Raw genomic sequence first — 14,723 nt, 5'->3', positions numbered from 1 at the left:
TAAGTCAGGATGATGAGTGATGCGGAGGGGAGCTTCCAGATGGTGGAGTTCCCATGTATCTGCTGTCCTTGTCCTTCTAGATGGTAGTGGTCGTGGGTTTGGAAGATGCTGCCGAAGGAGCCTTGATGAGTTCTTGCAGTGCATCTTTAGATGGTACACACTGATGCCACTATTGGTCTGTGGTGGAGACAGTGAATGTTTGTAAAAGGGATGCCATTCAAGCGGGCTGCTTTGTCCTGGATGGTGTTGAGCTTCTTAAGTGTTGTTGGAGCTGCACTTATCCAGGCAAGTGGAATGTATTCCATCACATTCCCAATTTAGTGCCTTGTTAATGGTAGACGAGCTTTGACAAGTCATAAGTTACTTGCTGTGGATACTTGCCTCTGACCTTCTCTCATAGCCACAGTATTCATGTGGCTAGTCCAGTTAAGTTGCTGGTCAATAGGAATCTCCGGATGTTGATAGTGGGTGATTCAGTGATGGTAATGTCATTGAATATCATGGGGCGTTGGTTAGATTCTCTCTTGTTGGAGATGATCATTGCCTGGTACTTAAACAGGTTTGGTCACAACAGTGGCCTGCTGATACTGAAACTACCTGACAACATCTTGCTGTTTACTTTACGGCTCATTTAAATGTATGTTCGACAAATTCACCCGGCGCCCAAGACTCAAACCTGCCGCGCCTGGGAGACCTCGCCAGGCAAACGTGGACCAGGCATAATGACACCTGGGGGGGTGTCCCAGGCCATTAGTGACATCCAGTTGGTTAAGGGTGCCCAGGTGCCACTGCCAGGCTGACTGGCAGTGCCCAGGGGCAGGTTGACAATGCCAGGGATCAGGCCCGGGGGGGCCTTACTGAGGAGGGGGGGAGTGACGGAGTGTTCCCAGGGGCCTCCCCAAGGTTGAGATGGGTGGGTGGGGTGAAGTGAGGGTGGGGGGAGATTGGGGCAGCCTTCCAAAATAGTGCCCCAATCTGTGAGGAGCTTTCCCTATGGGCGAGCAGGAAATCCCTCTAAGTGTGGCCTCGGCGGAGAAAAACTCCCCAAGGTCAAATAGCGAGGTGTTTCGCAGTGCAGCAGCCACCGAGAAACACCCCGCTAAACACGCCCGAAAGCGGACATATAAATCTTACGGGTGAATCGCATCTGTTGGCTTTCTTGATGCTGTCATTGAGTATGGTGCATCATTTTAGCAGAAAAGCATTAAAGGTGACACAAAAAATGCAACTTTACTGAAAAATGTTGAGGTGAATATTCGATGCAACTCAAGTTTTGCACAATTTAATTGTTACACTCAGTCTGAATTGTGTTATTTTATTTTGTAAATTTTTAAAGATTCTATTTTGCCTGCATATCTATAGAATATAAAATAGCTTCATGTTACAGCCTATAGGCTAAGGCTACCTATTAGATGTGACATCGCAGGTGCATTTTATTATTTTCCACATTGGAAAGTGTACAAAGTCTGTATTTTCTCACTGGTTTTTAAATGGGTTATACAGTATCTGAGGGACAGAGGACAACCTACTTTCACAAATATTGCTTTAGACTAGCAGCCATGAATTTGGGAATAATTCCCTTCAACTTTTTCCGTTCTTCCCTGTGGAGAATCACAAGGCCGCTCAGCAAAGATTGAAAACTTAATAATTGAAGGGTGTGGAACTTCTCAACAGACTTCACCACTGATTAATTGTTTTCTTGATTAAAATGCAACAAAATTGAGAGATAATTTCCGATGATAGGAGAATCTAGAACTAAGGGTCACGGTCTCAGGACAAGAGGTTGGCAATTTATGACTGGTGCAGGGAAAAATCCTTTCACTCTCGAGTTGTGTATTCTTTGGAATTCTCCACCTCAGAATGCTGTGCTTATTAAATTGTTGAATATATTCAATACTGAGATTGATAGACTTTTGAACAACCAAGGGATTTGGGGATAGGATGGGAAAGTGGAGTTGAAGTCGATCAGTTGTGATTTTATTGTGGGAGCAGGCTCAAATGGCTTAATGGCCTCTCCCATTCCTTCTGTAGAAAGGAGTTATTGTCAAATACAGACCATGTTTGCTATTTGTTTTCAACAGGCTAGCCTAGATCAAAAGCCGGTTAAAAATTGTTTTTCAGCACAGTTAATTTAAAATAACTACTTTTGTCTTCAGATAATAGTATCAAAATACAACAAGTGCAGTGAATCTTTGGTTCGGTATGAATTAAATTTCATTTAAATGGTTATAATTCCCTGAAATGTATTCCATTGAAACTGCAGGTGTCATAGGTCAGAGTGTGACCACCATGGTGGGAGGATCACCGACTGTGACCACTACAGGAACCCCATATGGTCAGCAGGTAAAACAAGCTATTTGATTGGGTACTTTCCAAACATAGATTTACCGATATTAAATATAATAGCCTTCAAATACTAGGCATGAGTAAATCAGTCCTGTTTATTTAAAAATGCACTACAGATTTTCATTTCATTTCATTTCACTTCGACCATTGAACGCTCAAAACGGTAATTTTAAGTATCTTACAGCTCAAAACGAAAAGTAAGGACGTCAAAGGTAGTAATCTCAGGATTGCTACCAGTGCCACGAGCTAGTCAGAGTAGGAATGTCATGATAGATATGATGAATGCGTGGCTCGAGAGATGGGGCAAGAAGGAGGGATTCAAATTCCTGGGGCATTGGAACCGGTTCTGGGGTAGGTGGGACCAGTACAAATCGGACGGTCTGCACCTGGGCAGGACTGGAACCGATGTCCTAGGGGGGTTGTTTGCTAGAACTGTTCGGGAGAGTTTAAACTAATGTGGCAGTGGGATGGGAACCGATGCAGGAAGTTGGAAGGTAGTAAAACAGGGACAGAAACAAAAGGCAGTAAGGGGGAAAGTGTAAGGCAGAGAAGCCATAGTCAAAAATCAAAAAGGGTGACAGTACAAGGTACAGTGACTGAGGGGAGCTCAGTGAATAAGACCAGTAATACTAAAAGGAATAAAACGGGAAGTAAAAGCATTAATGGTAAGCGACGCGGCAGGTTGTTACATGAAGATATGGGTTCAACGACAAGGAAAATTAGGAGAAAAGTTACGAGGAAATATAACTTAGGCGAGGTTACTGATCGAGGTGTGAAGATTCAGAACAGAGGTAAAAAAAGCCAACATAAGTGTACTTTACCTGAATGCTCGTAGTATTCGGAATAAGGTAAATGAGTTGATGGTGCAAATCATCGTGAATGACTATGATTTAGTGGCCATTACTGAAACATGGTTAAAAGATGGTCACGACTGGGAGTTAAATATCCACGGGTATCAAACTATTCGGAAGGACAGAGTGGATGATAAGGGAGGTTGTGTAGCTCTGTTATTTAAGGATGACATCCGAGCAATAGTAAGGGATGACATCGGTGCTATGGAGGATAAGGTTGAATCCATTTGGGTAGAAATCAGGAATAGTAAGGCGAAAAAGTCACTGATAGGAGTAGTCTATAGGCCACTAAATAGTAACATTATGGTGGGGCAGGCAATAAACAAAGAAATAACGGATGCATGTAGAAATGGTACAGCAGTTATCATGGGGGATTTTAATCTACATGTCGATTGGTTTAACCAGGTCGGTAAAGGCAGCCTTGAGGAGGAGTTTATAGAATGTATCCGCGATAGTTTCCTAGAACAGTATGTAATGGAACTTACGAGGGAACAAGCGGTCCTAGATCTGGCCCCATGTAATGAGACAGGATTGATTCAGGATCTCATAGTTAGGGATCCTCTCGGAAGGAGCGATCACAATATGGTGGAATTTAAAATACAGATGGAGGGTGAGAAGGTAAAATCAAACACTAGTGTTTTGTGCTTCAACAAAGGAGATTACAATGGGATGAGAGAAGAACTAGCTAAGGTAGACTGGGAGCAAAGATTTTATGGTGAAACAGTTGAGGAACAGTGGAGAACCTTCCAAGTGATTTTTCACAGTGCTTAGCAAAGGATTATACCAACAAAAAGGAAGGACGGTAGAAAGAGGGAAAATCGACCGTGGATATCTAAGGAAATAAGGGAGAGTACCGAATTGAAGGAAAAAGCATACAAAGTAGCAAAGATTAGTGGGAGACTAGAGGACTGGGAAATCTTTAGGGGGCAACAGAAAGCTACTAAAAAAGCTATAAAGAGATTATGAGAGTAAACTTGCTCAGAATATAAAAACAGATTGTAAAAGTTTCTACAAATATATAAAACAAAAAAAGAGTGGCTACGGTAAATATTGGTCCTTTAGAGGATGAGAAGGGAGATATAATAATGGGAGATGAGGAAACGGCTGAGGAACTGAACAGGTTTTTTGGGTCGGTCTTCACAGTGGAAGACACAAATAACATGCCAGTGACTGATGGAAATGAGGCTATGACAGGTGAGGACCTTGAGAGGATTGTTATCACTAAGGAGGTAGTGATGGGCAAGCTAATGGGGCTAAAGGTAGACAAGTCTCCTGGCCCTGATGGAATGCATCCCAGAGTGCTAAAAGAGATGGCTAGGGAAATTGCAAATGCACTAGTGATAATTTACCAAAATTCACTAGATTTTGGGGTGGTCCCGGCGGATTGGAAATTAGCAAACGTGACACCACTGTTTAAAAAAGGAGGTAGGCAGAAAGCGGGTAATTATAGGCCAGTGAGCTTAACTTCGGTAGTAGGGAAGATGCTGGAATCTATCATCAAGGAAGAAATAGCGAGGCATTTGGATGGAAATTGTCCCATTGGGCAGACGCAGCATGGGTTCATAAAGGGCAGGTCGTGCCTAACTAATTTAGTGGAATTTGTTGAGGACATTACCAGTGCGGTAGGTAACGGGGAGCCAATGGATGTGGTATATCTGGATTTCCAGAAAGCCTTGGACAAGGTGCCACACAAAAGGTTGCTACATAAGATAAAGATGCATGGCATTAAGGTGAAAGTAGTAGCATGGATAGAGGATTGGTTAATTAATAGAAAGCAAAAAGTGGGGATTAATGGGTGTTTCTCTGGTTGGCAATCTGTAGCTGGTGGTGTCCCTCAGGGATCCGTGTTGGGCCCACAATTGTTCACAATTTACAGAGATGATTTGGAATTGGGGACCAAGGGCAATGTGTCCAAGTTTGCAGATGACACTAAGATGAGTGTTAAAGCAAAAAGTGCAGAGGATACTGGAAGTCTGCAGAGGGATTTGGATAGGCTAAGTGAATGGGCTAGGGTCTGGCAGATGGAATACAATGTTGACAAATGTGAGGTTATCCATTTTGGTAGGAATAACAGCAAAAGGGATTATTATTTAAATGATAAAATATTAAAACATGTTGCTGCGCAGAGAGACATGAGCTGCAAAAAGTTGGTTTACAGGTGCTAGAGGTGATTAAGAAGGCAAATGGAATGTTGCCCTTCATTGCTAGAGGGATGGAGTTTAAGACTAGGGAGGTTATGCTGCAATTGTATAAGGTGTTAGTGAGGCCACACCTGGAGTATTGTGTTCAGTTTTGGTCTCCTTACTTGAGAAAGGACGTACTGGCACTGGAGGGTGTGCAGAGGAGATTTACTAGGTTAATCCCAGAGTTGAAGGGGTTGGATTACGAGGAGAGGTTGAGTAGACTGGGACTGTACTCGTTGGAATTTAGAAGGATGAGGGGATCTTATAGAAACATATAAAATTATGAAGGGAATAGATAGGATATATGCGGGCAGGTTGTTTCCACTGGCGGGTGAAAGCAGAACTAGGGGGCATAGCCTCAAAATACGGGGAAGTAGATTTAGGACTGAGTGTAGGAGGAACTTCTTCACCGAAAGGGTTGTGAATCTATGGAATTCCTTGCCCAGTGAAGCAGTAGAGGCTCCTTCATTAAATGTTTTTAAGATAAAGATAGATAGTTTTTTGAAGAATAAAGGGATTACGGGTTATGGTGTTCGGGCCGGAAAGTGGAGCTGAGTCCACAAAAGATCAGCCATGATCTCATTGAATGGTGGAGCAGGCTCGAGGGGCCAGATGGCCTACTCCTGCTCCTAGTTCTTATGTTCTTATGTTAATATCTTAATATTTACAACAATGACTGTTTTAGATTGGTATTCATCCTAATCTTGGACCTCAGGGTCAGCAGGCTCCACCTCCGTATCCTACACAACAAGTCGCCGCTCAACAGGTTATCCAGCAACAGCCATCAACACCGATGTTTGTAGCTCCTCCACCAAAGACTCAGCGGTTACTGCACTCAGAAGCTTACCTGAGATATATTGAGGGGCTCAGTGCCGACTCCACCACTGTCAGCAAGTGGGACCAGTCCCTTTCAGGTAAAATACAATGCAAGTAATTAATAAATGTATAATGGACATCAATAATTAGTAGCAGCTTTTACAAACAAAGTACAAGCTATGTTGCTTGAGATGTTTCAGCAGCTGACGTGAAATAATGATATGTGCTGGTCAGCAATGTATCTATTCTAAGTTTTTCTTAAAGTTTCATCATTTGCACAGTTTTAATTGGGAAAAACTGTAGCAAATGGATTTCCGTGTAGGTAAATGTGAAGTCATCTACCTATAGAGGATAGAACAGGAATACTTTCTAAATGGTGAAAACCTAGAAACATTGGAGGTTCAAAGTGACTTGGTTTAGATATGCACATCATTAAAATGTCATGAATAGGTAAATAGAGTAATTCAAAAGACTAATGGAATATTAGCCCTTTATATGTAGAGGAATAGAAGTCATGCTCTGCCGATCAAAGTCCTGGTTATACCACACCTGAAGTACTGCAAGCACTTCTAGGCACCACACCTTAGAAATGATATATTGGTCTTTGAGAGAGTGCTGCACAGAATGATGTCGGCACTTCACGTTTTAAATCACAAGGAGACACTACACAAACTATAAGACCAGAAGACATAGGAGCAGAATTAAGGCTACTCGGCCCATCGCGTCTGCTCCGCCATTCAATCATAGAATCATAGAATCATAGAAGTTTACAGCATGGAAACAGGCCCTTCGGCCCAACCAGTCCATGCCGCCCAGTTTTTTACCATTAAGCTAGTCCCAGTTGCCCGCACTTGGCCCATAACCCTCTATACCCATCTTACCCATGTAACCATCTAAATGCTTTTTGAAAGACACAATTGTACCCGCTTCTACTACTACCTCTGGCAGCCCATTCCAGACACTCACTACCCTCTGAGTGAAGAAATTGCCCCTCTGGGCCCTTCTGAATCTCTCCCCTCTCACCTTAAACCTATGCCCTCTAGTTTTAGACTCCCCTACCTTTGGGAAAAGATGTTGACTATCTACCTTATCTATGCCCCTCATTATTTTATAGACCTCTATAAGATCACCCCTAAGCCTCCTACGCTCCAGGGAAAAAAGTCCCAGTCTATCCAGCCTCTCCTTATAACTCAAACCATCAAGTCCCGGCAACATCCTAGTAAATCTTTTCTGCACTCTTTCTAGTTTAATAATATCCTTTCTATAATAGGGTGACCAGAACTGCACACAGTATTCCAAGTGTGGCCGTACCAATGTCTTGTACAACTTCAACAAGACGTCCCAACTCCTATATTCAATGTTCTGACCAATGAAACCAAGCATGCCGAATGCCTTCTTCACCACCCTGTCCACCTGCGACTCCACCTTCAAGGAGCTATGAACCTGTACTCCTAGATCTCTTTGTTCTATAACTCTCCCCAACGCCATACCATTAACTGAGTAGGTCCTGGCCTGATTCGATCTGCCAAAATGCATCACCTCACATTTATCTAAATTAAACTCCATCTGCCATTCGTCGGCCCATTGGCCTAATTGATCAAGATCCCGTTGCAATCCTAGATAACCTTCTTCACTATCCACTATGCCACCAATCTTGGTGTCATCTGCAAACTTACTAACCATGCCTCCTAAATTCTCATCCAAATCATTAATATAAATCACAAATAACAGTGGACCCAGCACCGATCCCTGAGGCACACCACTGGTCACAGGCCTCCAGTTTGAAAAACAACCCTCTACAACCACCCTCTGCCTTCTGTCGTCCAGCCAATTTTGAATCCAATTGGCAACCTCACCCTGGATCCCGTGAGCTTTAACCTTCTGCAACAACCTACCATGCGGTACCTTGTCAAAGGCTTTGCTAAAGTCCATGTAGACAACGTCTACTGCACTACCCTCATCTACCTTCTTGGTCACTCCCTCAAAAAACTCAATCAAATTTGTGAGACATGATTTTCCACGCACAAAGCCATGCTGACTGCCCCGAATCAGTCCTTGCCTCTCTAAATGCTTGTAGATCCTGTCTCTCAGAATACCTTCTAGCAACTTACCTACTACAGACGTTAGGCTCACCGGTCTGTAGTTCCCAGGCTTTTCCCTGCTGCCCTTCTTAAACAAGGGCACAACATTCGCCACTCTCCAATCTTCAGGCACCTCACCTGTGGCTGCCGATGATTCAAATATCTCGGTTAGGGGACCCGCAATTTCCTCCCTAGCCTCCCACAACATCCTGGGATACATTTCATCAGGTCCCGGGGATTTATCTACCTTGATGCGCTTTAAGACTTCCAGCACCTCCTCCTCTGTAATATGCACACTTCTCAAGACATCACTATTTATTTCCCTTAGTTTCCTGACATCCATGCCTTTCTCCACCGTGAATACCGATGAGAAATATTCATTCAGGATCTCACCCAACTCTTGTGGCTCTGCACATAAATGCCCTTGTTGATCCTTAAGAGGCCCTACTCTGTCCCTAGTTACTCTTTTCCCCTTTATGTATCTGTAGAATCTCTTTGGATTCTCCCTTGCATTATTTGCCAAAGCAATTTCATGTCCCCTTTTTGCCCTCCTGATTTCCCTCTTAACTCTATTTCGACAATCTCTATACTCTTCAAGGGATCTACTTGATCCCAGTTGCTTATGTACGTCATATGCCTCCTTCTTCTTTTTGACCAGAGTCTCAATATCTCGAGTCATCCAGGGTTCCCTACTTCTACCAGCCTTGCCCTTCACTCTAAAGGGAATGTGCTTACCCTGCACCCTGGTTAACACATTTTTAAAAGCCTCCCATTTACCAGCCGTCCCTTTGTCTGCCAATAGTCTCCCCCAATCTACCTCTGCAAGTTCCTGTCTGATACCATCAAAATTGGCCTTGCCCCAATTAAGAATTTTAACTCTTGGGCCAGACCTATCATTCTCCATAGCTATCTTAAAACTAATGGAATTATGGTCACTTGTCCCAAAGTGATCCCTCACTAGCACTTCTATCACTTGCCCTTCCTTATTTCCCAAGACGAGGTCAAGTTTTGCCCCCTCTCTAGTCGGTCCATCCACATACTGAATGAGAAATTCCTCCTGAATACACTCAACAAATTTCCCTCCATCCAAGCCCCTAATGCTATGGCTGTCCCAGTCAATGTTGGGAAAGTTAAAGTCCCCTACTACTACCACCCTATTATTCTTGCAGCTATCTGTAATCTCCTTACATATTTGCTCCTCAATTTCCCGCTGACTATTTGGGGGCCTGTAGTACAGTCCTACCAAGGTGATCTCTCCCTTCTTCTTTTTCAGTTCCACCCATATAGACTCAGTGGGCGAACCCTCGGATATATCCCCTCTAAGTACTGCCGTGATGTTTTCCCTAATCAAAAACGCCACTCCCCCTCCTCTCTTACCTCCTGTTCTATCCTTTCTATAGCATCTGTAGCCCGGAACATTGAGCTGCCAGTCCTGCCCCTCCCTTAGCCATGTTTCAGTCATAGCTATAATATCCCAGTCCCATGTGCCCGTCCATGCCCTGAGTTCATCCGCTTTGCCCGTCAGGCCCCTTGCATTGAAATAAATGCAGTTTAATGTAGACCTTCCTTGCTCTCTGCCCTGCTTTCTCTGGTCATGCTTTACACACTCTCCCTTCCTGCCTTTTGTTTCTGTCCCCACTGACTTCCTACATCGGTTCCCATCCCCCTGGCAAATTAGTGGCTGATATTTTTCTCATCCCCATTCTCCTGCCTTTTCCCCAGAATCTTTGAAGCCCTTATTAATCAAGAACCTATCTATCTCTGTCTTAAACACACTCAGTGGTTTGGCCTCCACAGCCTTCTGCGACAAAGAGTTCCACAGATTCACCACCCTCTGGCTGAAGAAATTCCTCCTCATCTCTGTTTTAAAGGATCGTCCCTTTAGTCTGAGATTGTGCAACTAGGGTTGCATTCCCTGGAAATTAGTAAATTGATCAGTGGATTGATCAAAGTTTTCAGGATATCAAGGAAAGCAGATAGCATATATAGAGAGAAACTATCTCCACTGGATATGGGGTCTTAGACCAGGGGAGCTATTTCAAAAATAGAGATAGACCTTTCAGTAGTGAAATTAGGAAACATTTCTACAGGCATGATGGTAGAAGTTTGGAATTCTCTTTTGTAAATTGATGGTAGATGACTTGTTAATTTTTTTTTTTTGATTTTAAATAAAAAAATTGATTATCAAACAATAAAATTACCCCCCCCCACCCCTAACCACAAACAAAACGGGAAAAAACTCCAAAGCTTATCATTAAAACTCCCCAAATGTAATGAGTTGCAGTTATCCCCACCACTCCACACCTGTTAGCTAGCAGGGCAGCCCACGCTCAGGGTAAAAACAGAACAAATAACCATAACATCATCCAGCACCTCACACTCGTCCATCTTTAATAGTCAAAGAAAGAACAATACCCATCCCATAAAGCCAACAAGAAAAAGGACAAATTCAAACTCCAAGCTAACCCAGAGAAAACTCCAGTAAATCTCAAAAATCACATGCATTCCCCCTCATACAGTGATCTCACAATAAGTACAATTAGCTCAACCCCAGTCCATGCTTATTCACCAACGCATCAAAATAATAGACTGGCGGTGAGTCACGCGAAGGCGTAATCACACCAAATCAAACCTTGCTTCTGTACAATGCAGCCTTGGCCTTGTTGAACTCCACGCACCACTTTGCCAATTCTGCTCCTACATCCTGGTAGAGTCTAATGGCATGGCCCTCCCATTTATAGTTCTGTTGGTCCTTTGCCCACTGCAGGGCTTATTCCTTCTCCTGGTAGCTATGGAAGGGCACAATGATCGCCTGTGGTGGTTCACCCAAACGAGGCTTTTGCCTGAGCGATTGGTGGGCCCGATCCAGCTTGGGAGAAAATGTTATTCCACCCTCCCCCACCATCTTCTCAAACATCTGTGATATGTATTCTGTAGGATTTCTGCACTCCAAACCCTCCAGCAGCCCAATGATTCTCAGGTTCAGCCCTCTAGTTCGATTCTATAGATTGTCCATCTTGGCCCCTGAGCGCCTTATTATCCCCGTGCCATCTCCACTTCCAGGGAGGCAATGTGGTCATTGTCTCGAGACTCGAGAGGGCCACTTCCATACCCTGTATCACTGTGCCTTGAGCCATTACCGTCTGATACATTGTTGCCAAGGCTGCAGGAATAGGGACCAGGGTCTCTTCCACTGTTCTGTCGTGGTCCTCAGAAACAGCCTGCTGCAACTTCCTAAGTCTACTGCCAAGATGCCTGTGAGCATGTCGGCCATCAGCGGCGTGGCCAAAGTTACAGTAAGAGCATTCGCCATCTTCTTGGCAGACGAGGCTCGAGAGGTTTCTGAGTCTGATGAAGATCCTTTGCCTGTCTGCTGCCTCGTCTTTTGGGCATTCCTTTTACGTGGGAATCCTATCCCATCGAACTAATAAAGTTCCAACCCAACTCACCCCCAAAAACCGGGCAAAAAGGGCCAAAATCAAGGTACTCTGGCGGGAGCCACTTCGTGTGCGACTGCTCTTTACATGCCACCAACGGAAGTCCCCGACCTGTTAATTTTAAAGCTGAGATTTATAGATTTTTGTCAATCAAAGCTATTAAGCAATTTGGGGAAAAGTGGGTATATGGGGTTAGGTCACCAATCAGCCATGACCTCACTGAATGGCGGCAAATCACGCTTTAGGGGCCGTCCTGTTGCTATGCTGGTGTGGAGAATAGCAAAAATGGTGTTACAATGTCCTGTCCCCGTCCCCCCGCAATGTTCCAGTTATATTATAAATTTAAAAATTATTTTAGGTTGCTAAAACAAATCCTTGAGAAATTGAGAGAAAAATGTGGTTTCACAGAACTTGCCCCATAATGGAGATTCACCAGGCTAATTCTTGGGAAGAGAGGGATGTCCAATCAAGAAAGACTAAATAGCTTGGGTCTGTATTCCTTGGAGTTTAGAAAAGTGAGAGGTTACCTTATTCAAATATATAAGATCCTGAGGGGCTTTGACAGGGTAGATGTTTTCGCTAGTGAGAGAGTCTCGAACAGGGGGACATAGCTACAAGATAAAGGGCTGGTCATTTAAAACTGAGGTGCGTAGAAATGTCTTCTCGCATAGGTTGGTGAATACCTGCAATTCTCTGCCCCGGAGGGTGTGGAGGCTGGATCATTAGAACTATTTAATGTGGAGGTGTATAAATATTTGAGGAATAGAGGGTTATGGGGGAAAGGCACAGAAAAGGGAGATGAGGCCGGCATAGATAAGTCATGATCGTATTGAATGGCAGGGCAGACTTGAGGGCCTGGTGGCCTACTCCTGCTATTTCTTGTGTTCTTATGTGTGTCTTCCTTCAAAAGTAGAAATTCTGGCAAACCCAACATGGCTGACAACTCTTTTTTTAAAATAAATTCAGAGTTCATTTTTTCCAATTAAGGGGCAATTTATCGAGGCCAATCCACCTACCCTGCAGATCTTTGAGTTGTGGGGACGAAACCCATGCAAACACGGGGAGAAGGTGCAAACTCCACACGGACAGTGACCCAGAGCCGGGATCGAACCTGGGACCTCAACGCCATGAGGCAGCACGGTAGCATTGTGGATAGCACAAATGCTTCACAGCTCCAGGGTCCCAGGTTCGATTCCGGCTTGGGTCACTGTCTGTGCGGAGTCTGCACATCCTCCCCATGTGTGCGTGGGTTTCCTCCGGGTGCTCCGGTTTCCTCCCACAGTCCAAAGATGTGCAGGTTAGGTGGATTGGCCATGCTAAATTGCCCATAGTGTCCAAAATTGCCCTTAGTGTTGGGTGGGGTTACTGAGTTATGGAGATAGGGTGGAGGTGTGGACCTTGGGTAGGGTGCTCCCGCCAAGAGCCGGTGCAGACTCGATGGGCCGAATGGCCTCCTTCTGCACTGTAAATTCTATGAGGCAGCAATGCTAACCACTACGCCACCGTGCTGCCCGGGCTGACAACTCTTGAGCTGATATCCAACAAACTAAAAAAAATTCCTACTCCACACTGCATTTTATAGATTGGATTTTTAAATGTCTTATTGTTCCCGCCTGAAGATATTTAATACATTTCAGAAGTTAGTCATTTTCAATTCCAGGATGACTTTGGCGGGGCCATGAAATACAAACAGGAAATACTCAGCAGGGCAGGCAGCAGCTGTGGAGAGATGGTGGCACAGGCAAGGAATGTAAATCGACTTCGGCAGGACCAGAGGATCCCAGCGGCGGTGGCAAGCCTGCCACAGGGAGGCTGGAGAATTCTGTCTCAATGTTTGGATCAATGCTAGCCCTTCCATCACATGTGAGAATTTCTATCCTTCCAGGCAAGGGTCATCATTGACCTAAAGCGTTAACTTTGTTTCTCTCCACCGATGCTGCGTGAGTAGCTGAGCATTTCCAGCATTTTCTGTTTTTATTTCAAATTTCCAATTTTATATGAAGGGGTCATATTATGACCTGGTTTTACAACCTTTATCCACATCTGCTCAAAGTGGTAGTAAAATGAACAAATACACATCTACATATATCACATTACCTTATGTTCCTTTACAGCAAGAAGGCAAGATGTTCATCTTACAAAAGACCAAGAGAGTCGGTTGCCGTCTCACTGGTTAAAGAGTAAAGGTGCTCATACAACCATGGTTGATGCACTGTGGCGATTACGTGACATCATGCTCCGGGACACTCTAAATATTCGGCATGCATACAGTCTGGAATAATGTCTGAATTCCTGCTACGTCACCACCATTTGTTATGATGCAAGAGTGATGTGAAAAGTGTGACTGTGTTTTAGTACCTATGGGGAAATGGTAGTACAATTTATTTTACTGCATTTCTTGTATGGTCAAATTGTATTTGTTTTTATAAAGACTTTTTAAAATAAGCTGTCACTGGACATTTCAATTTACTATTGTTAGACTCTGCTATGGTCTTATGGGAGACATTATTATATTTTTGCACTGATTCTATCCCCTGTATAGAATTCAGTTTAATTTTTTCACTGGTACTTGGGAAGATAAGTATGCTTGCTCAATACACTTGAGTTATAATGAGTCTAATTTGATCATTTTACATTAATAAAAAGTAAAGTATGTCCAAGCAGCACTTGTGTGTGGGTCTGATTTTTCTAACTGTAAAATACTTCTATCACATCTTATGATTTTATCCACATGGAACTGATCTAGCTTGGTCCTCAATTCAGGCGCTTCCCATGACTTTGTTAGCTGTTGAACAATATTGGAAGCCTATAGGATATTTGTGAACATTCAATTACATAATTGATACCAGTTAACCTATAACACACATATATAATTGTCAATGAAAAATGTAGCCAGGATTGTGTGATCATATGAATGAATTGTGTTCCAAGCTTTCTGTAATTCCTGCTAAAAAGAGTCACAGAAACACAATTAGTGTACAATAAAGCCAAAACTGCTCCCTAAATGCA

The 14,723-nt window shown here is 43.6% G+C and overlaps 1 protein-coding gene across 14 annotated transcripts in view; it reads left to right on the top strand.

Moving 5' to 3' along the window:
* pbrm1 (polybromo 1) overlaps positions 1-14,377 on the top strand; it is a 123,099-nt gene extending 108,722 nt beyond the window's left edge. For 11 of the 14 annotated variants that reach the window (XM_072472667.1, XM_072472673.1, XM_072472663.1 and 8 more), the window contains 3 exons: positions 2,264-2,343; positions 6,066-6,294; positions 13,829-14,377. In XM_072472667.1, coding sequence (XP_072328768.1) covers positions 2,264-2,343; positions 6,066-6,294; positions 13,829-13,995 — 476 coding nt within the window. In that variant the 3' untranslated portion in view covers positions 13,996-14,377. The other 3 variants (XM_072472675.1, XM_072472664.1, XM_072472674.1) reach the window with 2 other exon arrangements.
* The last annotated feature ends 346 nt before the right edge of the window (positions 14,378-14,723 follow it).

This window comes from Scyliorhinus torazame, chromosome 13 (assembly GCF_047496885.1).
Source record: "Scyliorhinus torazame isolate Kashiwa2021f chromosome 13, sScyTor2.1, whole genome shotgun sequence".
In the NCBI taxonomy this organism is placed as follows: domain Eukaryota; kingdom Metazoa; phylum Chordata; class Chondrichthyes; order Carcharhiniformes; family Scyliorhinidae; genus Scyliorhinus; species Scyliorhinus torazame.
The sequence above is the reverse complement of the archived record's forward strand: the minus strand, read 5'-3'. Positions and strand labels throughout refer to the sequence as shown.